Genomic DNA, 26,992 nt, shown 5'->3' with positions numbered 1-26,992 from the left:
TTTAAGTGCCTTTTGGATGCTTTAGAGCCAGATCCAGGCGGACTGAGAGGTGGAGTGAGGCAGGACACGGAGCATCCCAGCGCATCTGCTGGGTGTGCACACCTCCCCCTTCCTTGCAAATGGGGGTGGTGGAATTAAGCAGAGGGTTGGATATGCCAGGTCCTGCTCATGGCTGTCTGAATGAAGGGGCAGTTTCTGTTATGCTTATTATTTTCTCATTTATTATTTAGAGCCAATTCAGCCCAAGCACCAGAAGCATGCAGAAACAGCCAGGCCCTGACATCCTTTCCTCCTTCCTCTCTCCATGTCCCCAGTGGTGTGGACCAGAGATGGGTTGAGGTGGCTGGAACACACTTTTTGTGTCAAAACTCAGCACCTTCATAGAAAGCACCACCCTCTGCCTCACAACACCAACCAGGAGGATGCTGCTTGGGCTTGAGTGAGCCAAATCTTTGGTGTCCTTGTGCTGTGGGTGAATCCGGGTTTAAGAATGGAGGTTTAAGAGCCCTCTCCAAGTTTGCAGATGAATTCCTCCAAAGATGAGCCCCTGCACAGCCCCTGGGGGTATATGTCCAGGCTGACCAGAAACATCCTGGCAAGGTTATCCCTCAGCACATCAGGAGAGTCGGTCTGAGTGTGTGGATGGACTGCAGGCATCAATTGTCAAAGGATAAAGGCTTTATTTATTAAAATATATATTTTTTTATTTTCTTTGCAGAGCACCTGCTAAGCTCTACGTGATGCGAGGCAGGTAACCAGTCCCAGGGCTGTATCTGACCCAACACCCCCGTAGCACTGGCTGAGCATGCTGACAGCTTTCCTTTGTGGCTGCAAGGGCTCAGGGCTGGAGCAGCCTCTTCTCCACAGCCCCCTCGGGTGCTGCCTCCAGGTCGGGCTCCTCCAGGTCGCTGGTGAGGTCCAGGAATACCTGCAAGGCACCACAGTGGAAACAACCCAGTTATGGCTAAGGACTGCTGGTACCAATGTTCCTTGTGGCCTGGTTTTATTCTTAATACATGCAGTTTCTGATCTTGCCTATATTATATCATTTCTCATATCTTATATGAAATATGTTTCCTTTATGTTCAGCTTTCTCATATAGAAAGATTTGAATCAAAACTGTTAAGGGCTGATTTTTTATTTTATTTATTATTTTTCCTCTGAAAGATCAGTACCAGGTTGTTATTTCTGGAACTTATTTAGAAATCAACAAACCTGATTTTTTTTTTTTTAATAGCTTTCCAGCCATTTAGCACCATCTCTCTGGAGCATTCCTGACATTTTCTTTCTCAGTCAACATACCTGTTGCAAAGTGTGCAAAGACAAGCTGTACTCCTCAAGCCTGAAATTCTGTTTAGCTGCAGAGGGATGGAGAAGGAATCTTTAAAAACCAAATCCGTATGAGCATTTTGAAAATAATCTTCATACTAAATTGTTTGTTTCCTTATACCCGCTTCTAGCTTGGAGAAAGACTGGGACAGAGGTAGTGCATCTTCCATTGGTATCTTGTAGCTGAGCAAAGAATAAATCCTGAAAAAGAAGAAAAAAAATGAACCCATCACAGTGTAACTCAGCACCAAGGTTTAGGGGTGCTTGTAGGGTTGGGTGCTCTTGGGTAAATGACTGAGCAGGGTCAGTAGGAGCAACAGAAAATCCCAGCATGTGTCCAGGCTGGTGTGCAGCCTGCTGGGTAGCGACCTTTCTTGCCGAGCTGCGTGGGGGAAGAGGCGCAGAATTTCGGCGTGGATAGCATCGCTTTGCCCCGCATCCTTCAGTTTGACTTCCAGGTGGTAACTTGTGCCAAACCTCCTTCTCAGCTCCTCAAGGGAACCGATGTACCTGCAGAGGAGGGAAAACGGTGCTTAAACCAGCTTAAGCGGCAAATAAAGCATCCACTGTATATAAGCAGGATAAGTACTTCCTCTAATTCATCAGCTAAATATGTGTGTATATATATATAATATATATGTATTTATATTACATTTATTATTATATTTATTTATATCTATTATATTTTTATATTTATTATATGTATTATTTATATATTATATATACTTATATTTGTTTGCGCTGCCCAAACACTCTGTCTCTTTACAAAATTATGTTCATTACATACCAGGGACAAACCAAACTAACATTTTCTATCAAATTACATAAAAATAATAATAATACAAAACAGATTATAGACTAAAATGAGGCTAAACGGATACTCACCGAAGCTGCCCTGCCACCAACACGGCCACCCGGTCACACAGCGCCGCTTCCTCCAGGGAGCGCGTGCTGAGGATGGCTGCCCGTGCCTTGCTTCTCACGGCGGTCTGCATCGCTTTCCTGGGGACAGAGGGATGACGTTTACCTCCCAGCACAGCCAGAAAGAACAGAATTATTTAAAAGGTTTCAGTTATCCTGCTTGAAGATGACACGTGGCTGCCAGTGCTACATGGCACTTTGTCATGCATCCCTCCAGATTTTGCAGATTCAGGTAAATCTGTTGTTGAAGAATGACAGCAAGCACTAAGGCTGTATGATGGAGAGTAAGAACTACCTATAACTTTTTTCTCATGCTCTGAAGAAACAGGAGTTTTTGTCTTTTCTACCAAATGCATTGTTTCAGCTGGAGTCTACTCAGGTTTTCTTGGTGCACTACCATTAAGATTAAATCTGATGGTTGGCAAAAGGCTTGCTGCCTGCTGAGTAAGGAGCCCAGTGAGTGGTACCCAACCTCCTGTGCATCAGGAGGAAAAAGGGAACAAATGTCTGTCCTCTGCCACCGAGGCAGAGCCCTGTGCCTGCCTAGCAGTCCCAGAACCATGAGGGTCAGATCCGAGCTGCTACGTTCCCATCCCAGTCCTGCTGCTCACCACAGACAGCGCTGCCCTTTCACATCCATGCCCACAGATGGCTCGTCCCACAGCATTACGGTCGGGTTCCCCAGGATGCTCAGTGCAAAACACAGCTGGAATGGGAAAGATGTGAGGTCAGGCTGGTGCTCAGTCTGTCGGTACAAATGCACTGAAACTGGGGAGCTGCCTGGGATGTCTTAATCCCCGTAAATCTCTTAGAAGCTGAAACTTTTGATTGCAAAAAAAAGGAGGAACTATGAAGTAAACCCTCCTCAGGTGTTCTTGGTTAACATTTTAACATCTCCTCAAAACAGCTTTCTCCAGGCACCCAAGCGTGCCGATGATCTGAGAGTGGTTTTCCATCCCGTTTGCAGGCAGATGCACACCACAGGGCGCGAGGAGGAGATTACCTTGTAAATCCAATTTGTGCTAGTATTTATTAAACACACAACGTTGGGAGGGGGGGAAGCGTAAGATCCTGCCAGGCTGGATTCAAAAGCTACTGACAAAACCAAAGCATGCCAGGAAGCCGCTCTCTGTTTGCGCTTCTGGCTTAGAGGGAAGTGACTGCCTTCAAAAAGCCTAAGGACCTTCCACCAGTACATTGAATTTACAGAAATTTTAAATTAACACTGCATTTTAGCCTTCAATCCAAGATGAAAAGCTTTTACAACACCAAGGAGTGCATTCTGCTCTCCCTGACACCCGTGCCAGGAACCCAGCCATGACGGAGGCTTTCTGTGCACCACGCTCAAGGAAGACAAGGCAAGCTTTGAGCCTTGCTCCAGAGCCAAAGCCCAGTCTAGCACATACCTTTCTGGCTTCCCCAACAGGCAACCTCCTAGCTGGGGTGTTTAGATGCTTCTGGAGATCCAGGTCCTTTGCCAAACTGTGAGGGTGGGAAGGAAAAATACTGAAATTCAAGGCTGTGAGTGCAGCTAATGGGATAAGTCAGTTACTAATGCAACTGGACCAAAGGAGAAGCAAGTTGAAATGTTTTCTGAAGATTTTCTAGATAAACTAGGGTGAAAGTCTTCACAGACAAGGGATTGAGAACAGTACAAAGCAGCAGGTAACAGCAGAAGAGAGCCCATCTCCCCAAGGCAAAGAGGCCCTGAAGGCACCGCCTCTCGTTCGCCCTAGCCAAATTTGTCAGCAGAAAACCCTTTTCCTGTCTTAAATCTCCGGAGAGAGGAAGGACGGTGAACTGGAATCATCTGGCTGTGTACCGGCTGATGAGAACAGCTGCATCCTCTTTCCTCATCCCTCTCACGGCAGCGTGGGCCTCCAGATGCTGGCGCACGGAGAGCTCCGGCCAGAGCGCGTCCTCCTGCGGGCAATGCCCCAGCCATCCCTGCCCCGGGGGGGAAGAGGCCTCGCAGCCCTGCAGCAGCACCTGCACAAGACACACACCTCTGCAGTCATGGGGGGTTGTTTTGGGGTGAATAACGAGCCCTTTGGAAAGGGGGTAATGTTTTCTCCTGCGCTACGGGGACGCAATGTGGTCCTGATGGAGGAGGAAGCCCAGCATCACTCAAGATCATCTCCAGCTGCTGCAGCTTCTCCTCATCTGGATCCGTGTTTGTGCAAAACCAAATGGTGTTTGCTGCCATCACACCGCGGGTGAGAGTACCAGCGTGAGACTCTCATCTCCTAATAATACTTTTCTATTTCAGACATTCGGTCCCAAATCTGTAATAGCAATGGTATTCCTCCCCCCCCCCCCCCCCCCAAGCACATGTCGTTAATCATCGTGCACATAATTAAGTGATGGATGGTTACTGACCCAACCCTGTTCACATTCGTTTTCAATTTCCTGGTTTTGCAAGGCTTTTTATAGAGTGTTATTTCTTTTAAAGATGTGAACATTTCTTACAGTGCTTGTGAAATATCAAGTAGGGTTTCAAATCCAGACTGAAGATTTTGTGTAGCTCCAATCCATTAGTCTCTAACACTGATGAAAACTAGAATATGCTTTATGTGTATTGACACTTCCCTTTTTCTTCTGTCTGTATCCAGGGTTGTGTGCACATAAATCCCCTGATTTAAGGGCTGTGTTACCAGCTTTTCTTATGACATCCTTCATTAATGAAGGCATCAGGGTTACCCCAGTCACTCCAGAGGAACCACCTACCTCCCCAGCAGTCAGTGCCGTGTCTCCAGAAATCATGTGCATAACAGTGCTCTTTCCAGATCCATTGGGTCCTAACAGACCTAGTACTTCTCCTGGAACAAATATGCAAGAACAGTTAATGATGATAAATATTCATAAGCCCTTGTCTCCTGTGTGCCAAGCAATGCCTACAAGTCCAGTAGGAGGAAGGGATATTCATTGACTTATCCCAGCAAAATGAAGCCCAGAGTACAGGAGCCCAGGCAGAGAAGATGCTGCTTGCACTGGGTCTGGTTGCACACAAGGAAGGTCTAATGAATATAAGGTCTCCAAATACGACCTTCACACCAGATGGACATTGGGAGAGGGGAAAGAGAGCAGGGCAGCAATGTATTAGAACCTTTTTTAACACTGAAAGAGAGATTTCTGACAGCAACTTTCTTCTTTTTCTTAAACATGGAACAGGCCTTCTTGTCTTCGTACTCCTTGCGCAGACTGTTGACAATGATAACCGCCTCCTGCAAAGAGATGGAGCGAGAATAAAAGCTCTCCTCCTCCTGTCCCATGAGACAGCTCAGCTGCTCTTGCCATCAAGCATGGCTCTTTAAAATCTCTAAATTATACATCCGAGAAACAAGGCAACAAAAAATAAAATAAAAAAGCAAAAGCAGAATGTGAATAAAAGCTTTGTGCCAGTAATTCCTGCACTGATTTCTCTCTGCCACCAAGGGTCGATGGTCTGGATGATGAGGAGTGCTCCAGGACATGGACAGTCTGTCCGTGGAGGTGTGTGAGCTCAGAGCAGGCAGGCACGAAGCTGGGGAGCAGGAAGACAGCGAGGGTGGTGCTCAGCTCACCTGGGACTGCAGGGAGCCCATGGCACTCCTCACCCTCTCCCTCTCCTCCTGCACTTCGGGGGCCTCCTGCCCTGGAGGGTCCTTGTTCTGCTGCACCACGGCTCGCTGCCGCCGGATCCTGCAGGAGAGGATGGGGAGGTCCAAAAACACTCGGGGTTAGCGGGTGGCTTTACAGGATTGTTCCCTGGGCAGCATTGGTGCAGTGCCCAGCACATCTTTGAGTCCATCCCACAGATGGCAGTTCAAATATTCATTCATGGTGTGTGGGGGGGAGACCACTGATATGTATGAGAAAATAAAGGCCAACTTCAGCTTGTTTTACATTACTACTATTGACTAGTTCCCTGCTCAACAAGTGCCAATGACCTGGTCATATAACGTACACCAGGGAGATGTTTCGGCATCTGACTGATAGTTCAGTCCTGCCTGTTAATGTTTGACATCTGAATACTTCTACAAATATGTTTTACGTTGGTCACACACTGCTGGTGGCAGAGGAGCAGAGAGGTTAGCAGATGACCCCAGCCTGGTGGAGCTTCAGGAAAACTCTGTCCTGCAGAGAGCAATACTTGGTGCATTTGGAAAGGAGGCAAAATGCTGGACTTCAACTTGTAACTATTAATTTTGCCAGCTATAGCGAAATGTCCTGAAATTTCAGCAACAGAGCGTAATTTAAAAAGCTCAGGTCACATTTACTATTCTCACTAGGACATTGCAGTTTAACTGATGTTCTGTTGCAACACGCTGGGTGGGACTGTGCCCGCAGACACACTCAGGGAAACTCCAGCAAATTAAATCTGAAACTGCAATGACCCAAAGGAATAAAACAATTCCTCCCTCCTTTCTCAATCTCCTCCTTTTTGGGTAAACTGGTTTGAACTAAAATGGTGGGCTTTGCTCAAACTTTGCAAAATACTTTTGAGCTCACTTGTGCTCTCCCACTGCCATCATGGGTGACTGGGGGGGCCATCAGGGATGCCCACTGCTCCAAGGCACCCAGGACACACCTGAAGATGGGATCGTGTCCTGTAACTGTGTCTCCATATTTCATCTCCAAACAGCGCAGGAGAAACACAAAAATCAGGCAATGGATGTAAGGCTGAAAAACAATAACAAATTAGGTTTGCATGGAGAAAGATAACAACACACTCAATTAATTTTACTTATAAAGAGATGCATGGACCCATAATTTACTTCACCTATTGGAAAGATAATCATGCAGGTCCAAAAGGCAAAGAAGTTAATTAAAACATTATGTACATTTCCATCTCATATGCAGATCGTTTGAGAAGCCTTGACTTCACGCTGCAGTTTTAGCTCAGTTAACCAGCACCCTAGCAGACTCTCTAAGGCATCCTACAAGATCAGATCTCACATCTTTCTTTTGAAGAAGCAGCATCAGACTGGTTAGTTCATAACAGCTTCTCACAAGTTGGTTGAAGTCTAAGCTCTGCCTTCTATATCACCTCCGCTTCATCCCCCTACCATTTTCCACATATGATTTGGCGTCTTGGGGTCACGAGACAAGCCCATGATTACTTGGCTGTGCCTCCCCCACCGACATTTAAGATGAAACTTTCTGCACAAAACACATGCTTTACTTTGGGAAGATTTATGAGAGCCCAGTGCAAGTCCATCACATTAGAACAGGCAACTGTTCCAAAATAGTTATCATCAAATTGCTCCTTACTGCAAAGACAGCTATGAAGATGTTATTCAATGGATCAGGAATATTCATACTGTGAAACATCAGGGTGTGCTACAAGGAAAAGAAAAAAAAAAAGAATTAAATCAGTCAATTACAAAAACTCCTTAGCACAGTGTGCCACAGCGCAGGACTGGAGCAGGTGTGGGATGTAGGGGTGCATGGCTTTTCTGCCAGCTGGGAGAAAGGAGCTTTGATTTCTATTTATTTTTCTGGTTTCATACTTCCTCAAAAAGCTGTGACTTCCATTGCTACAGCTAATTCAGAGGTGCCTCAAACCGGCTAATTTAGACTGACCTTTTCCATCATTTTGTCTCTCTTCCCACCAATCTCCATCCCTCCAGGTCTCCCATTCTACTGCCTGCCCCTCCCATTCTAGCCTGGCTGCCAAAAGGCAGCCATTGGCACAGCTTTTTGCATCTAAACAAACAAACGAAAACCATTCAAGTGAAGGATCAACAAATCCCTTCCCTCCTTCCCCAGCCTGGACCTTTTCTTCTCCCATTGTCTTTTCTCACTCTTTTTTCTCAATCTTTTCTCAAATCTTTTTTTGAGATTTTTTTTTTTTCTCAAATTTTTCTCAATCTTTTTGGCAGTTGTTGCTTTGGGAGAGGAAATTTGGAAAGCAATGTGGAAGTGAGGATCCCAGCACACTGTTCTGGTTAGCACCACAAGGACCATTATTGAGTCTAGTAGGATATGTACCCTTAATGAGTAGCTCAGCGAGCCCAGCAATGGAAACAAAGGAATCAAAGTGGAGAAGGTGATGCAGAAAACTTCATCCGAATAACTGATCATGAAGAGAATGAAGTTCACCTGGAATAAAGTCAAAAAAGTATTTCCAGTATTCAAGTATTTCTAAAAACTGGGCTATTTGCCACTGATTATTCTGGGGTTATTCCGCTGAATATCAGTATGTTTGAAGTGAAACCTCAAGAGGCAAGGTGTGGAAATCAAACATTTCAGAGTGCAGATTCACTTTTCTTACCAGAATGAAGATGAAAGACCAAAGGTAGCGATTGCTCCGACCCTTGCGAAACTTAAAGGCGATTAAATAGATGAGGAGGATGAGAGAAAATCCATAACCGGCGGTGCAAACGATCTAGAGAGAGAGGCTGATGTCACCAGCAAGGAGATGGATGCGGATGCACCAAGTCCTGCTTACAGCAGCCCATTTTGGTTAAAATACTGAATGCCTCTGGGTGCCCACGTTCCACCTGGGCATGCTCGCGGTGAGAGGAGGGAGGGGGATTTGTGGGTGCCCACCCAGTGAGAGCTCACCATGGGCAGGATGGTGCTGGAATGCAAGGGGCAGGAGTGGCTGAAGAGCAGTATGATGCCAAACAGGATGCAGAGCAGGGCCCAGAAGAATGGGACATCCACCAGTGCCTGCCCACACCAGTATGCTGAGGGGAAGAGCCCTGCGAGCCGCAGCTGGGCGCGAGCCTTTACCTGTGATGGCAAAGGAGAGAAGGAAGGGAGCTTGGCAGGGCCCCAGACACTGTTCCTGCTCCTCCTCCTCCTCCTCCATCGCCCTCACTCATCCCTGCCCCAGCGGAGTCTCCCTCTCCCTTCCAGGCACTTTCAATTCTTAGCTCAACTGCTGTTAAAAAACACATCGCTCTTAATAAGAAAAAAAAATAAAAATCTTCCACCTCCAAAATCTTTGTTAATTAACACCCAAGTTGTTCTGAGCACACGCTGGCTCCCGGAGATGCAGGCTAACATATTTTGGTACAACGCTGTGTTTGAGTAGCTGCATTTCTTCCAGTACCCTCCTTAGAAGTCAGCACACGAGCTGCTGTCCAGAGCCGTTGCATTTGCATTCCCTTCCCCTTATGCAAGACCATTTTCAGGACATGCTTTTTACCTTGTAATCCTCCATACTGCTCACTGCGAAGTGAGGAGGCAAACCAGAAGCCAAAATCAGCATGTGGCTGAGAGAGATGAAAAAAACATCACGCTTCATTTCTGGGCTGTTTCTCTACGAGAAAGAAATTCCGAAATCATCAATGATCAACAGCTGTCTGGGGAAAGCCTAGCTAGCTCAATGCTCAAAGCATGTTTGCAAGGGTAGTTACGGTAATTCATTTGTGCTTAAGAACACGAAACAATAAACAAAATCATTTAGCATCTTAAAATTTGCAAGAAATATTGGGATTACTGTAAATCACTGAGAATAGGCACCATCTTTTTGATACTGATGCTTGTCAAATGGATGCAGAAGCAAGGGGGAACCTGCAAATATTGCTGCTGTATTCCTCCCTTATTGCCACATAGCACAAGCTGGGATTTCTTATGGTATTTAAGCCCTATTAAAAAAAAAAAAAAAGACACTGCAGAAGAAATTCTCATTAAATAGGCCTGGTATTGACTGCTGAGAATGACCCTAATGACTGGCCAGCTGGACTGGCTTCCACCCGCCCAGCCCTCATCACTCCAGCTTGGCTATCTAGAGTCATTTTCAGCAAAAGATGCAGGATGCTCACAAAGGATAAGGAGTTGCTCCAGATGCGGATGCGTGCAGTGGAGTTGAAGAGCCTGAGGAAGGTGTTGCTGAGGATGTTCACGAGCACAGGGAAGCAGTTGATGGGTTCTGCGCCACACATGAGCGTGTATCGGTAGCTCTGAAAGCACAGGAGGAAAGGATGTCACCTTCATGTCTGTAAGAGGTGTGAGGAGGCACGGATAATAGTGAAGATTTTAGAGAAAAGTGATGGCAAATGCAGTCAGTTTTATTAAAGAGTGGGAACTCAGAGACCTGGCTGTGTGCTAATAGGTATTGCAAGCAAAATGACTTAAAAAAGCAAAAATTTCTGGAGAAAAGTAGGATGACTTGCATTAATACTTTTCTCTAAAGATCACTATAATCCTGAATTCCCATTAACAAGATTACTGACAGTATTTAATGTGTCAAATAAATATTCTCCCCTTTGTTGTTCTGTGTATTTCCCTGTACCCCACTTAGACGTATTTGAGACGTTCCTGTTGACGTACAGGAAGAAAGAAGAAAAAGTATCATTCACCTTGCCTTCCAGGGATATTTTTATAGCTCCATTATGTAGTTGCAGGCTTGTGATGTTTTTCTCAAGAGCTATTTCTGGCATTATGCTTTGAAACTTCAAAGCAGCAATGAAATCCTCAATTTCTGATCCTAAAATCAAGTCAAGAACAGAAATTAGAATAATTAGATTTTTAATACAGTCTCTTATAAACAAGCTCCCACTTGCAAACCAGATTTATGTTAAAAAACTCATTTAGAATCTGAGCCAATTTATATTTTCTGTATTTTTTCCTGTATGAACTAAACTTTTTAAAGACAGTGAATGTTTCTGCAGTTATATGATTTTTTTTTAATACTTGGTTCATTATTTTTTTTTAAGTATCAGCTACTCAGATATCACCACTAAAACTGGATTTGTTTTTGCTCACAAGAAAACACCTCCCAAAGCCACAGATGCATAAAGGAACGTACAGAAAGAGGAAAACAAGGCTGGTCTATCAGCTCTAAGGGGACTCAGAGTGGTCCAGAAAGTGAACCAACATCACATGTCCTTCTTCACCTGTATCATTGAAGATGAGAAGATTTGTCGCCTTGCTTTGAATTTTGTCTCCAGTGGGATGAAAATAGAATCTGGCAGTCAGCTCTGACATTCTGGAGCTGTCCCATAAATGAAATCCAATGACAAGCATAAGCATCGGAAGGATAAATACTCCAAACATCAGCAATCTAGAGGGAAAAACAGACCATGAGTGGGTCCAGGGGAACTCCACCTTTAACCAACGGAGTGACTCATGTGGCAAAGGACAGGGAGAAATTTAAAACTGGGGAAAACTTAAGCAATTCACAGCTCTACCAGAAGTTCTAACTGTCCTTATTACTGCAACATTCAAGCAATTGCCACCTAACTCTTAGCTTCCAAATACTTTTCCCTCAGTCACCCCAGGGAAGAATCAAACCCTTTGGGAAGCCCCAGGCCAGCATGAGGGGTGCAGGCTGGGCCCTGTACTTACAAGGCCCTCAGAAGCTTTCCTTCATGCTTTAGTTTCAGGAAGCGAATTCTCATCACAGCGCAGACTTGCTGCCTCCAGAGCGCCATGCCACTTGTGGCGGGGCTCATCACTTCAGGATGCACCTCGAGGCTCTGGTCCCTCTCCTCCAGGTCTCCGTCTGCTGCATGTTCAACACGAGAAACAACATTATCCAAAAAGAGCTTTCAAAGGACACGTTTGTAAGTGCAAACAACCATCAAGGGTCCTCTGTTCTGAATAGAGGAATGCTTTTGTCTTAGTCAGAAAAGAAACAATGGCAGAGAAAAAGGGCCATAATTTACCCAGAACTGATTTATATAAGTGAATTGAAAGCGGTTGGACCTAGACTCATGTGTCTACACATGCAATGTCTTCACTGGCCTTGGGAACTGCCTTCTGACTTTTTTCTCTCTTCCCACCTCCTGGGCTGGGCAGTATACCCTTCAAATCCTTTACAACATCACTCTTCAATTCTTGTGTTTAAAAGCCTGTGGTAAGTTGAGACTGAATCACCTAGACTTCTCTGGGAAGATAATTGTCACTAAAGGAAATCTGAATTTTTACACAACTGCAATTCTTGACCTGACAAAAGCTATGACAAGTCACATTCAACAGAAACTTACATATATATTTTTTAAACTGAACACCCAATGCAGAACCTTAATCATGCCAAACTTGCAAAGCGGAATCAATATTTTACCTTCGTGATTAACGGCTTCCTTGCCCTCCAGCTTCAGGAAAGCATCTGCCAGGGTCATCCTGCTGACCTCGTAATTCACAACCCCCTGCAAGAAACCGCTGTCGAGGTGGCTGAACAGATCTGCGTGACAGAGAGAGCCAGGCTCAGCCCAACAGCCAAGCCTTCTTTAGCAGAAGCTCAGACTGGCATAATTAGCATGATTAATACTTTCTAGTATTCATATCACTAAGCTCCATAATGTAAAAGCCACTGCAAAACAACCATACTCTTTAGAGGTAGGTAGTACAAAATTCAGAGTTCTCGATTACCACCAGCCTTCCTGGTGGGCGAAACCTCATCCTGAAACCAGAGAAGACTCAGTAGTTTTTAGTCTGTGGATTAATTGGTGGATTTTCTTTTGTTCACCTGCAGAGTTAATATTAGCATGTTCATCAGAGGCTTTCTTTAAGGCTGATGCTCATGCAGCTCTGGGCTCCCTAATCCTACGCAGCACAGGCAAGGGAACATAATTATGACCTTCACAGCAATTTTGCATTCAGCTTCTCCCACCACTTCATTTCCCATTACAACCCTCATGCAATGGCAGGCTGTTGTTACCTGGGAAGCTGTCAGTGTTTTCCAGAGGTAGCAAGTAACACAGCTCATCCCCACTCCGTCCTTTGAACACGGCATCGGGGATGTACTGCCTGACCAGGGAGGATGCAACCTCAGGGTCACACGCATCATTTATACGCATCCTGTTTGTATTAAAAAAGCAATTGCTATAATATTAAATAAGAAAAACAATGCTTGCTTCATCCCTATAAAAGACAAAGCCAGCAGTCATTCTTCAAGCCATAGGCAAACCTCCAAAACTAGGCAGTGTTTCAGTGGGAATTTTTTAATAGACGGCTGCAGTGCCCCTGGTTTTACCATGCAAGCAAGAAATAGCTGAGGTTAAGAATATTAATCCTGGCCAGCACTGCTAAACCAAGAACACAGAAATTAAAATCCGGAGAAAAGCAACTTTACATTAATGCCGCTGTACGTCACTCTGGCACCACAGAGTATGTGGAAACTGCAATTCTTCTTACTCTGGTCCCCTTTTGGCTGCAAGGGAGGTTGTAAAGTCATGTTAGCTACATGCTCCGAGCTTTCAGGATTGGGTCCAAAGAAAAGCAGCTTGCTATCCAAAGCAAGATATTTTTGGCAGCCTCAAAAATCTCCTAACATGAATTGTCAAGATTTCTAATACTCTATACAGAAACTCCTTGGAGACACAGCCTCTATGATAAAATACACACGTTGCCTAGAAGCTTTTCATAAAAACAGTGATGACCAAAAAGAAATGAATTTACCTTAAGTGATAGCCAATTCCCCATTTTCTCTTCAAGTACAGAGATGAGCCAACACACTCTAATCTCCCATTTGAGAGGAGAGCCTTCCGATCTAAGGAGGTATGAATACGAAAGATTTAGGGGGGATTTACAGCAGCGCAGTAGATTGACCTTATTCTGCTCCTTCTGAACTCAACAGATATTTTTATAATGAAGTCAAGAGGAGTAAAGTCAGGCCAGGACTGGAAGTGTTGTTTTTTTTTTTTTTTTTTTTTTTTTTAATAAAAACAAAACACCAAAAGTGCTGCCTTTCACCTAAGCACCAAGATTAGTCTTTTACTTATTTATTCTTACTGGCTTATAGAAAATTCCCCAGGCAGCCCAAGACAAATAAAGACATAGGAAAGATATTAATTGGAACAACATCCCCAATTGCTCTGCGTGCAGCTCGTGGTAAGCCCTGATTTAATGGAGCTGGGCACAGGATGGGTCTCTGAAGCACATCTCGCTCTCAGACATGATGCACCCAGCAAGCCCAGACCCCACGGGGGCTGGTGGGGACCCCCTAGTCCTACACTGCAGCTGCTCTCAGGGTGGATGCCTGGGCTCACCAGCATGTGTGTCGGCCTCATCCATGGACTGGGTGGTGAAGAGGATGACACGGCCGGCCTGCCGCTCCTTCAGGAGGCTCCACACGTGGTGCCGGGAGCACGGGTCCAACCCGGCCGTCGGCTCATCCAAAAGCAACACCTGCAAAGAGGAGTGAGATCAGGCTGCCATGTGTCCAAATTGCCATTTCCATTGCCACTTATCCTTGTTTCGTGCTTTTTGTGGTATCACTCAAAGGATAAAATGCATCCTCAATGGCAGCCATTCTTATTGCTCTTTTTTTCTATTTCACTGTTAATACATTTTTCATTTACAAGGTTCTCACTGACCTGGATTCCTTGATCCTTCTGGCAGCCAAGTGAGTCACTAGGTCAACAGGCTCTCTGAGTGCCAAGGGCAAAGTACATGTCTGTCGTCCGAACCAAAATGCAAAGCTATGTGCTAAAACAATACCCATTGTGTGTGTGCAAGTATGACCGGTGCTTACCTGGGGATTCCCTAAAATTGCAATTGCAAGAGACAGTTTTCTTTTTTGTCTCCCACTCAGAGCATCAGCGTGGATGTCCTGAAGGCCAGTGAGGTCCAACTGCACCAAGACTTTCTGTACCTTGAGAACGAATTAAAATAAAACATGCAACATTGGTCATATTTTGATTCATGCATGGCTACACACAATACAGAAGGGTATGACTTGAGGATTTAAAACTTCCCTGCTTTAAGTGGATTTGCTGTGAGGTAAGTTCTGCAAACCTGAATTCTGACTCTCATCACATAAGGATAAGAAATTTAAAAAAATACTCCCCTAAATCAGTGATGCTCTAATTTCTGCAGAACAAGATACCGGTGATAATCTAGAATATATCTCACTAAACTGTCCAAATGCTGTAGGACAGGTCAGTGACCAAGAAGCACATACCAACCTCTTGCTCTGTTTCCTTCCATTGAATCCCTTTGATGTGAGCAAAAAGTCTCAAGTTTTCCTTCACCGTTAAGGTTTCAAAATGCAAATTAAATTGCGGGCAAATCCCAACCATTGCTTGAATTCCTTCCATATCCTGCACTTCAGATACCTTGTAGTTGTATATCGTTGCAGAACCTGCACACGGGAATAAATGAAACAGATTTCATATTGCACAATCCTTCCCAGTTGTAAGGGGAAAGCACACAGTGTTCACACCTTTGCTATTAATTCCAGCATTGAGGGTGTTTCTCTCAAAAAGTAATGCTGTTCCAAAATACTTCAAGTCTCTCCCTTAAGAACTAAATTATATTTCCTATTGATTAGCAGCTCATGGAAAACATCAGGCCATCCAGATGGAGCCATAACCATCTGCATATGCTTGCACACACGAGGGATGTGCTAGTGCTGAAGCTGATGCTGAAGGAGCACTGACAATGAGCCAGACTGAGCGACCGAGATAAAACTTGGCTTTTTGCTTCTTTACCCCCTTAAGCTTGCAAACCAGACAGCTTCTCCTCTTCTGCATTCAGGTCCTACCTGCTGAAGGCTTGGAAAATCCACTGAGCAGGTTTAAGAGAGCCGTTTTTCCAGATCCGCTGTGCCCAAGTAATGCAGTGATTTGGCCTTCATAAATGCTGAAGGACAAACCTAGAAGAGAAATATGGCAATATTAGGATGGAAGTTTGTGAGGCCAGCAGACTTGTGCATGTAGCTTGTTGCCAAGTCTGCTGGAGGAACATTTTATCTTTTGACACAGATCTGAAAATGTGTGTTGCGTGTTAATATTTAAACACAAAACATTGATTTTATTTTCTACAAGGTTCATAGCCTTTTCTTTTGGCATGACTCAAAAGAGAGCCCCCACAAAAAGAAGAGCCCATAGCCTTTCCAAGATATGAGTGTTCAGGAATTATTTTAAAGCAGGAGATACAGACTTTGCTATCCACATTCCTTAAAAAAAGGGCTCATTTTGGATATTTTTTTCACCCTATGTAAACCTTTGAGACCACACTGATATTTTCACTGTCACATGGTGTTCTTGTTAAACAAAGGCATTTAACAAACTTCTCGGGGCTGTGCTATGATGATGCCAACCATCTGCACACCTGTGGCTGGCAAATGAGCAAATGCTTAGAGTGCAGGGCTCAGCCCATGACAGCAGATGTAGCTCCAGCCAGGGACCCAAAGCCAGTTTTTTTTTTTCCCAAATCAATTTACACATTATGAGGGAGAGCTGAGAGGCGATTTTTCACAGCGGCTCCTGGCTGAAAAACCCATGGATTTTAAGGAGGCTTCTGCTATTACAGAAGTAATAAATAATAATTTTCCTGGAGTGAAAAGGCAAAGATGATAACCTTATAGAAATTTGCCAGTAATTTACCCTGGCAGAAATAACCATTGCATAATTATGCCTCCAGCATTGTTAAAATGCAGTAAGTACATCCAGTGTGTTTCAAAACAGCTTGGGTTCATATCTAGTGAAAAATGAAATTAAAGCAATTGCAAAACCTCTCTTACCTCTTAAAGCTTCAGTTTTCTTGTCCTTCTTCTTGTATACTTTTTTTATATTGTTTAGTCTAAAGGAAAGTTAAGCAAGCTGTTACTACTGAATCCCACAATTTTGGCACGCTCCCTCTGCCTCAAAATAAACTTTGAAAACTAGGCGAAAAAAAAAACATTTCTCAACCTCCTCCCCGGGCTGGTCCTTCTCGTCACCGTCAGGGGGTAGGGTAATTCCATCTGAAGGGATGACCTGGTATGATTTGTTTGGGAAGCTACGAGCCATTCCCCTTATCTGTCCTGCTCAACCAGCTCAGTACACCCTTCACCAGGCAACCCGGCCATGCCCTCCAGCCAAACCCAGAAGGCAGCAGATGTTTTTCATGCCTGCAGAGCTGTTACCTGATGGCATCCTTCCCCTCGAAGCCTGGTGGCATCGGCTCGGTGTCACAGCTGGGGACAGGCTGGTGGCTGCCCACGCTGCCAGCTCGCAGCCCCGCACCCTGGCTCCCATGCTGAAGCCAGTACGACGGCCTCAGGAAGAAGGCAGGAGGGTATGGCACCCCGTACTTGCCTAAATCAGAAGCAAACAAGGTGAAATAGAAGGCCCAAACTGCTGTGTGGCAGCTCAGCTTTGTCCATCTACAGCTGCAGAACAGAGCCCCTGGGCGGTGTGGAGGGAGGGGTGATTTTTGCAGTTTCTGCTCGCTCATCCCTATCTCCAATGCAGGCAGGCAACAGTCACAGCAAAGACCTCAGTAGTCACCTCGGCCCAAAATGCATACAAAAATTAGAACATCCTTCTAAACCTAGTGGTTAGGGCTGCTGGAGTAGACCTAGATGGTCTCAGTGCCTTGCCAAAGGATTTAAGGTTCCTTTTGGAGCCTGCTTTTGAAGCCAAACTGGGTAGCTACACGCAGCCAGCTGCTGGGAAACGGGATTCTTCCCAAAGTTTCTTCACAAGCAATGTAGTAAATCCAATTTACTGCCCTTCATGCAACGAGGCACAGCCTTTGCTACTGCAATGCCATCCTGCACCTCTTCCCCATGAGGGGGCTGGGGGTTATAGAAGAAAAATAGAAGAATTTAACTTTTTTTCCTTATGTTTCTACTTACCAGGCAAAACCTTATCAAAATAGATGGCCAGCAGCAAATACAAAACACTGTCTAGGGCCAGTATGATGCATGGGTTAAGGAGAGGGTACAATTCTGGTTCATATTTTTCTAATTTTATAACCTAGGAGGGAAAAAATAAAAAGCACAAATCAGATGCAACACTCTTTAGACAGAGACACTGCATGCAAGCTACAGCTGTGTCATCGTGGCATGTTCTCCACAAGAAACTCATGCCCATCTGGGATCTCTGCTGTAATCATTTTCCAGAGCTGGAAACTTTATATATATATATATATTTATATATATTTATATATATAATGTACATATACACACAGAGCTGGCAAAGTTCCTTGTGCAGTTCAGGTTCTAACTATGTTTGTTAGGAACTAGCATGCACTTTTTAAAGACGAATTTTGGTTGTACTAAATATTTAGGGTGGAGGGGCAATTGTGTCTCTATGGCAATGCAAATTACACATGGCAGGTACTCCTCCAGCTGGCAGAAGCCTGCAGCAGGATTGCTGTGAGCTGAGCTCCCCTGATGGCTTTATTTTGAGCATACCTTTGAGATGCCAGCTATAAAGGTGAAAGGACTGAAGAGGCTAAAAATCCACTCCAAAGATGGGGGCACTTTTTCAAATATTGTCATAAAGCCCAGTAATCCAAAGATGACGTGAAGGACAAATCCCACGAAACTGGCAATATTAGGCTGCTTTAGCAAGGAGCTGAGCATGAAACAGAAGTGAATCTGCAGCAGGGAAAAACAGGTGTTAGCAGGATGCATTTCTGCTTGTGATTAAGGAAAAAAAAGAAACATATAAAAATCCAACAAGCAACATTAAGAGACCCAGCTGGGTTCCAGTTGTCACTTAGAGATGCACACAGCTTCTCACAAGGATTATTTCATTTAGCAGTCAGCTTGGATATTCAGGGCAGGTCTATAGGGATGGGCAGACCAGACCCAGCTCTTCCTCCCCATGATGCAGCCTCAGCCCCACACAGCACCAGCTTTCTCATGCCCACTCATGTTACCACCACTCCTTGCTCTGATTTTAAGTCTAGATCTCCCTAAATCAAAGAACAGGAGTGGTATATTGGCCTACAAACTGTAGCAAGAAAGTGCAGTAATGGAGAGGTTTTTGTTTCTTTCTCCCAGCCAGGGAGTACTCTGTACTCTGTTTTAGATGCTTTAGTTAGGAAATGGAAAAAAATTTGTACATCATTAAAAAAAAAAAAAAAGAAAAGAAAAAGAGAAAAAAGAAGGCAGACTTACAGATGCTATGCCATAAAAGAAATAAAAGAAGTACATTTCCAAAAAGTTGCGATCGAGGGTGACTCCGTTAATCGTGATCGCAGTCATCAGACTGGCCATGATTGAAATATAAATGGTGTACAGGAGGCTCCAGGACAACCTGCAAAGGAAGGCACAGCTACTGTTGCTTCTGTAGGTGTCAGCACCTGCCAAGACACAGCCAGTTCAAGGTGCGCCCTTCTTAATTCGGACCCAAAGTAATTCCCAACCATGGCTCCACCTGAAGCTGCCCCACCAGAAAGGAGCCAAGGAGCCTTCCTTGCAGGAGGAGATGCTTTGTGGTCCCTGCACCACCAAGGAGGGGAGTGAGGAGGTGCCTCGCAGCCACCCAAGCCTCTGCAGATGCAGCAACACCAGCAAATTGCTGCTGAGCTCTGCAGCCAATGTTACTCATCCCGGTGCTTTCCGAACGACTGGAAATACCCATGCTCAGAAGGCTTCGGAAGTAGAGCCTTCCTGTTTTGGTAGACCCTACACCCCCACAAGCTTCATCGTCTCCAAAATTTCCCATTTCTTCACTTTTGTTGTTGTTGCTGCTCTCTGCATGTATCAGCCTGTTCCTGGAGGCGTGTAACACCTGGGCACCAAGAGCTTTGCTACACGAAGAGTGCTCTTTCACTGCCTCTTTTTATTTATTTATTTATTTATTTTTTGAGAGCTCAAAACAACGAACAACCAAATCCTGCATCAGAGCAACGTCCTTGGAATCTGAGCTCCTCCAGCTGACAATAAAAGCAGCAAAGGTTTGAAGCAAAGGCTTCAACGACGTACAGAAGCCCCCTGCCCGCTTGTCCTTTCCCCTGCCTGCTCCCATCAGGCTTACCAGAAGGCAAGGTCTTGCAAACCCATGGCTTTCATCAACACCTTCAGCTTCTTTTTCTCCCTGATAACTTTCACTGAGAGAAAGTACATATACGGGGAGAAACACAGCACGGCATAAATGATGAACCAAATATAATCCAACTTGTAGACAGGCTTGATGGAGGGGGATTGCAGACGCACGCCGCTAATTGATTTCATCTCTTCCCAGACAGAACGGTTGGTTTTCATCTGAAGGACAGAAGTGAGCCATTAATTTTATTTTCTTTATTTTCTAAACAGCCAAATTTGGAAAAAATAGCCTTTCGTAGGCATTAAACTTACCAGTTTTTCAAGAGCAATGTTAAGTTTAATAGGGGCAAATTAGCCTCAAAATTTAATATCTTTTTGTACTGCCATGTAATAAACACTAATGTTGCCTTTGAGCTATAAGAGCAAGCATTGCCTACCAAACAGATGGAACAGAAATATAACAGAAGTAGTGAAGCAATTATAGTATAGCTAAAGGGCAGGAGCTTTACTGCTCTGTAAATACTGTATTTGGAGTTGATTAATTTTTCATGACGGAAGAATTTATCACTGAAAAATACAGTTTGGTCCATACTGAACATTTCACACTTCTTTTCGAAATGGGTCAATCTGATAAAAATAAAACCTGAAAGATAAAAATTCCAGCAATATTGTTTCCATTTGTTTTACTTTGAGTTTTCCTGTAGTCCTGAAAATAATAATAATAAAAAAAAAAAAAGAAGAAGAAAGAAAAGAAAAAAGAAGAAGAAAAAAAAAAGAGTTTGGCAACAAAAAAAGTTCCATGCTTTTTAACTCCACAAATGGACTGTCACCCTCTAAATCAGCATCAGCCCAGTTATTCCACGAGTAGGTTAATTTTCAACATAACTCAGGAAATCTCTTGCACCCAGAAGAAATATGCAACTTGCCACAATGATCCATCATTCTTTTCACTTTTGAATGACACTAGATATTTAAGAAGTTAACAGCCATGGGACTTTTTTTTTTTTTTTTCCTAGTAAAGTTTCTGGATAGCTCTAGAAAGAATATTTTCTATCATGATCACACTTACTTCTATGACTGCCGCATCAATGCTGGACTGCAATGATAGGAAGCCCACATACCAGTATGAAGGGACCTTGCAGAAGTTTAATGAATAATTGCTGCAGGTATCTGTGGGAAAGAAAGAAAATGAAGCATTTTATCTACATATTTTCATATATATATATGGGTACATATTTATATACATACATATATGTACACACACACAGATATGTATATATGTGTGTTGAAAATGTATTTGACCCAAGAGTCAAGAAATCAAGATTTAGTACTACTGAGCCCGGAGCAGCCGTTTTTCTCCCAGAATAATGTGACATGGGGAGTCAAAGGCTGTGGCTCCCTGGTTTCCTCCTAAGTGAACAAAACCTCAAAGTCTAAATAAAATCTTTCTAGAAGCATTTAGCATATACAGCCTTGAGCCCTTCTGAGTGGCATGGCAGCACAGAGATCCATCTATACATTTTCTAGTGTAAAATCAAGTTCTCTGGTTTCATTTATTTTTCTTACCAATGTGTTCAAAGGCTTCGTTCGGAGACACCACACTGTAACTCTGAAATCTGAGATGGTAGGAGAAGTCATCCTTAAAAACCACACCGATAATGTCATCACCAAAATTTTCTCTTGTGTCCAGGATCTCCTCGTTTTCCACCTCTTCTACTAATACACCTGAGAACAAACACCACCACAGCAGAAACTCTGATTAGCAATGCACCCACACGAAGCAGCAGCCACATCGTGTGCTCTTGTGAATTGGGATTTGGGATGTCCAAGCCCTTTTAGCTAGTTACCTGTCATCACGGAGTCTGAAGCCACTTTGCTCATTATCTGCCTGGTGGTGTTTGTTACAGGTGTATACATCAGCGTCACTCCTGTTGCATTAAAGGCAGGATCATCTAATCGCCCAAGGAATTTATAAGGGATTTCTTGCCGCACAGAGTGGTCTATCATACTTGACGATATTTGTATTATTAAGAGAAAAATCGCACATGTAATCCATTCCTAGGAGATGGAAAAGAAATAAAGGTGAGTGGCAGCACAGTGGTTTGGAAATTGGGTGCTGTGGGAAGAGGTTGGAGCTGCTTCAAGGACTGATCTGCCTGCATGGTCCGGCTCATCCAGCCACGAATGCTTTCTTCCTGAAAATGAGCTATTTCACAGGTGGAGTAATTTTAAAGTATGAGGACTGCTCTGAGTGAAAAACCATGTTTTTTTAGTATGGGAGCCAATAGGTGGACATCACGAGTTGGACATTGTGTTCTTCTGGTCAGCGTGGAGATGGGATCAACAACACACAGCAACAAGCTGGCTTTGTCTCAACCCTTATTATGCTACAATATTGTAGTGTCACGGGAAGAACCGCAACTGTGGACGTTTTCCAGAGAGCCACATAACCAGCTGAGGCTTCTCATGTATCACCTAGAACAAAAACAATGCAGTGCAAAAACAGTTGGTAGTGGAAATCCTAACTTCCCTTTGGAAGGACAGACACTTGCCTGGAAAGTTTCTGTTTTCTTCCTCCACACCAGCAGAATGTTTTTCCATAAAAGAGCCCAGGTTTGCTGGCTTATTTTTGAGGCTTTCTTGAATATTCTCTGCATTTTCCCACCTAGGATGAAACAAACAAACAAAAAAGCATTTAGGTCATTGAAAGGTAATATATTTACTTGGGTAAGCTCCTCTTTAGAGAAATCTAATAGCACGCCAAAGGTCCAGAGCTTTTCCACATGTTACAGTTCAGACACCAAGGAGAAGTTCAAAGGAAATGGTGTGGGATCACACGTGAACACAGGGCTGGGGGTCAGCCCCAGCTGCCTCGTGCTCATTTCCAGATTCAGCCCGTGTCTTCCTCAAGAGGTTTGTAGGAAGAGGCTTTTAACTGGCTGTAGTTTGATTCTTCACCTATGTGAAGTTAACAGAGAAAAGCTATCATGAAAAGATTGAGTGGTTAATGGAAGAATATACATATTTTTTGTTTGCTTTTAATGCAATTTCTCCAAATGCTTAAGATTCTGGATTTGCCACCACAGCACGAAGGCCAGCTGCTGAGTGCAGCAGTTCTGGCACGTGCTGTGCATGCAGCTGAGCCTCTGATCATGCATTTCTTGCAGGGAATTTGTGCCATGCCTTAGCCATGCATTGGTAAGCCACCGCCCCTTTGCTCTAGATGGCATAACCAGACAATGAAACACGTACTACATACAGGAGGCCAAATCAGAAACACTGCTTAGATGCCAGAAATAACCCAAATGAGATGCTGACACCATCTCCTTTAAGTGTGCTGGCAAGAGGCTGATTTTTTTTTTTTTTTTTTTTTTTTTTTACCCCACCTCTCCCCTCTCAAAAATAATTCATTTCTACTCAAATGCTATGTTATAAAATCATAAGTCTAATATAGCTGGAGGAGGGTATCGCTAAGAAAATACAACCTGTTTTTTTATCTCCTCCTAAATACTGGACAGGGAAATACTGGAGTTGGGGAATATTTATCCCAGCTCTAGCTTCAACCACACAGCCCAGCAGCCAACATCCCGTGCAGGAACAGCGGCAGCTTCGTGGTGACTGCCTGCACGACCTTCCCAGAACGAGAGCTGGGCAGGGAACCTCAAAACACGTTTTTGCATTTTAGCCCTTTAGAAGGGATGAAACCAAAATCAAAGCAACCTCAAAAGCATTGTGCTCCGTTCCCCTCAGACATCGCTTCCTGGATTCATGGATCGGGCAGCTGGAGTTAATAAATGATTCCACTACTCCATTCCCTTCATTGTTTGTTTTTGGAAGGACTAAACATTTGTATACTCCAGGGGCGATGGATCCCTGTTTACCCTCTGATTATTAGCACAAAGATATTTTCCTGCTGTTTGCCCTGCCCGAGGCTTTCTCTCGCGCTTCCACATCGCAGGCTAACAGCAACTGGGAGGTGATTTCGAGGAAGTGCTACTTGCTTTTGGCCAAGCCTGGATTTCACTCGTGAACCGAAAGCAGCAGCTCAGCTGAGGCTGGGACACTAGACAGAGATCCACATGGGGGCATTCGGATAACAAGGAAAATACAATGGTCCTTTAAAAACTACGCTGACTCTCTACTGATGTTAACAAGCTGTTACAAAAAGGGATCAAATAGGAAACCCAAAAAAATAAATATCCAATTAAATTTCTACTGGTTTTAATTTTATTTTTGCTTCTGGAACAAGAAACAAATACCCCTTGGAAGCTGAAACATGAAGCTAGAAGCAGACAAATGGTGATGTCTACAAATGTTGCATGAACTTCATCAGGAAGAACTTCAGATTAAAGCAGATACCCAAAGACACAAAATGTAAGCAGGAGAGATGCTTCTGAAGGATCTGGGATTCAAAGCTTCAGATTCAGAAGAAAGCAGAGATGTTTTGGGGACAGCAGTGCTGAGAAGCCTTAAACCAGTAAGAGCATCGCCTGTAAAACTGAGTATCTCTGGAAATATTTCCTTTTTGAGTGCTCAGTAAATGAACCCAAACTTCATGTTCTCCAGGAACACACTTCCTAGGCATGGCAAAAACTTCTGCTGTGGTTCTGTGTCTTGCTATGCTAGAGGTAGTCCCGGGAAGGCACGTCCCGTACATGCACCTCATCCCTTCACTTACCATCGCAGGGATTTCCTACTTGGAACCTCCTCAGATTTTTTTCCCTCTAATGTAAAATGAACAGAGCATATCACAACTGACTCCTAAAAGCAAGCTGCTCCTCAGCATTACTGGCAGGAAACCCTTGATGCTGGCTGGGGAGGGATAAAGGTGAGCTGCACCCCGTGCTGCCATGAGGAGCTGCAGACTCTCCGCACAACAAAGCTGAATCCCCACGTGGAGAACGTGCTCTCTCGGTGCCCTCCTTTTTGTGAGTGTCTGCAAACAAAAACTTGCAGCTGGCCCCTGCACAGCCTTGTATTTACTACCTGATAAATAGAGGGCGGGCTTGCACAGATTCTGCTCTAACACAGTTCTTCAAATAATTTTTTTCCCCAACTTTGCACTCTAGAAAAAGAGTGCTAAGCCTGTCCCATATCAAAGTTCAACTCTTTAATTTCCCCAGAGAAGTGAACTTCCCATCTTTTCCCAGAGAAGTGAGGGTTCCCATCTTTCAAAGCCTTCAGTAGCAACGCAGGACCGCTGGAGGGGAGGGAAGGGAGGCAGGGTCGCCGGGTGCTCAACCTGTGGTGCTCAGGGCATCCGTGGCAAGAATCAAAATCCATGAGCACCCAGAAAAGCCCCTTTAACTTTTTGATGTAAAACTCAGTGTTTGCCAGAGAACAGAGCTGGAAAGTAGAGCTGTGATACTTTTAGCATAACACTATTAAAATAACCAGGAAAAAAGAACCCCTCTACGAAGACACCCCAGGTATAGTTTTTCACTTCCAGAACAGAAACAGGGACCCCCTTACCTGGTGATGTGTTTTCCATTAGAAGTGCATCTCCAGCAGCTCAGAGATGTCTGGGCTCGTCGTCTCGTTGCAGTCCTGGAGAGGGTTCAATGCTGAGAGGCAGCCGGTGGCCATGCCCCTCTCCAGCCTGACGTCAGAGTCCGGTCCTGGCGGTGTCGGCGCTCCCAGCGCTGCAGGGAGGAGGTGATGACCCCGGTGAGCGATGCCTGCAGGCAGCTGGCCTGGGCTGGGAGCTACGAACCTTGCATTTCGCACTACGTTGTGTTAACAGGACGCGTGCATCGCGTGGAAGATATAATAGCATGTTTCCGCCAGGCTTTCCACGTGTGCACTCATTAGGCAGTATTAGGGTGAGCAAAACCAAAGTCAGAACCTAAACTAAATACCAGCTGGTTTAACATCGTTTTTAAGGTTTAAGGAAGTTACTTGATTTTTAAAAAAGTTCACTTGATTTTGCCACATTAACAACAAAAGGACACTTTCCAGCAAAGCAGCTCTGAGAGAAGACTGCTGACCAGCTCAGCATCTGCTCACACATTTACCTTTGCCCGGGGTTCCCAAGTGCTGCTGCAGGTGCCAGGGAGAAATGCAGAGCTGTGGGGACTGGGATGGGTGAGCTCAAGATCTCAGTCGCATGGCAAAGAAACCTCGACCCTGCCAAGCTCCTCTGCAGGGAAAGCTTCGCTGCCTGCTCCCCATCGCGCCCAGAGCCTGAGTCAGCAAGAACTTCTTCCTCTGCCAGGGCAAATCTTCTGTCCTAGCACCAAAGGGACTTTTATTTCGTGTTTTCAATCTCCCTTTTGTTTTTAATATTTTTTTTTTTTACTTTTTTTTTTTTTGTTTCCACTCCTTTTAATTGCTTTCCCAGCAGCTGCCACGCAGCTGGAATCAAGATGGGGATTTATCTTTATTTTTATTTTTAAAAATAGATTTCCAATGGATTTGCATTCCAAATAGGGAGGTGAGGAAGCCAAATAAGCCAGGAAATCCAAGTGAGTTGGAAGGGAAATAGTGCAACCACTCAAATAGTTAAGAGAAAGTAATTTCACTATCCTAGAACTTCAGCAGCTTGAGGAGACTGCATCTGCTTTGCAAAATTGAGTGAAAACACAGAAACAGCCTGGTTGTTGCTTAACAAGGGGCTGTAGCTCTTCTGTGGCTGCCAATTCATTTAATTTCATGGAATGAGCCCACTTAGGAGAGGAGCAGCGGAAGGCACAGCAGGGATGCACAGCTCATTTTCAGTAAATTCACCGAAAAAAAAATAAAAATTATAAGCACATCCTCTGTGCTATAGTGCACTTGTACCCAGCACAAAGCAGACCCCTAGCATGCTTGCAGGTTATGTACAGAAAACACATTTTAATACAGAGGGGATGCCTGCTGTGAGCGTGCTTTTGGGTTTCCCATCCCGCATGGGTGCTGCTGCTGGCCTCCTGCTCAAGGCAGCCCTTCATGGTGCCACTGGAGAGGAACAAGGGAGCCCAAAGAACCTCAAAGGGCTGCTCACAAGGTCTCCAGGCACTTGCTGCACAGGATTCCTTAGGGGGGAAGGCTCAAAGCCAGGCTGGCATCAGCCCGCCCGTGTCTACCAGGGCAGGAGAGATGCTGGGGACGGGTGCTGCG

The 26,992-nt window shown here is 44.5% G+C and overlaps 1 protein-coding gene across 1 annotated transcript; it reads right to left on the bottom strand.

Annotated features, from left to right (window-relative positions):
- Positions 1–774: 774 nt before the first annotated feature.
- Positions 775–25,477, bottom strand: LOC311216881 (ABC-type organic anion transporter ABCA8-like). Its single transcript, XM_084298477.1, has 39 exons — positions 25,367–25,477; positions 22,447–22,559; positions 21,742–21,952; positions 21,461–21,619; positions 20,964–21,064; positions 19,887–20,113; positions 19,025–19,163; positions 18,314–18,499; positions 17,753–17,873; positions 17,039–17,210; positions 16,655–16,713; positions 15,674–15,784; positions 15,096–15,271; positions 14,663–14,782; positions 14,178–14,316; positions 13,588–13,678; positions 12,848–12,987; positions 12,251–12,370; positions 11,533–11,692; positions 11,082–11,248; positions 10,545–10,672; positions 10,008–10,145; positions 9,389–9,502; positions 8,800–8,970; positions 8,507–8,620; positions 8,224–8,334; positions 7,504–7,572; positions 6,821–6,912; positions 5,814–5,931; positions 5,357–5,474; positions 4,978–5,069; positions 4,073–4,239; positions 3,657–3,732; positions 2,862–2,956; positions 2,215–2,331; positions 1,699–1,839; positions 1,451–1,530; positions 1,303–1,358; positions 775–928 (listed from the first exon to the last, which is right to left on the bottom strand). The coding sequence occupies exons 1-39, from the start codon at positions 25,383–25,385 to the stop codon at positions 839–841; spliced, it is 4,818 nt and encodes a 1,605-aa protein (XP_084154603.1). The 5' UTR covers positions 25,386–25,477; the 3' UTR covers positions 775–838.
- Positions 25,478–26,992: the final 1,515 nt, after the last annotated feature.

This window comes from Netta rufina, assembly GCF_964035555.1.
Source record: "Netta rufina genome assembly, chromosome: 19".
Classification (NCBI taxonomy): domain Eukaryota; kingdom Metazoa; phylum Chordata; class Aves; order Anseriformes; family Anatidae; genus Netta; species Netta rufina.
This window is presented reverse-complemented; position numbering and strand designations above follow the sequence as displayed.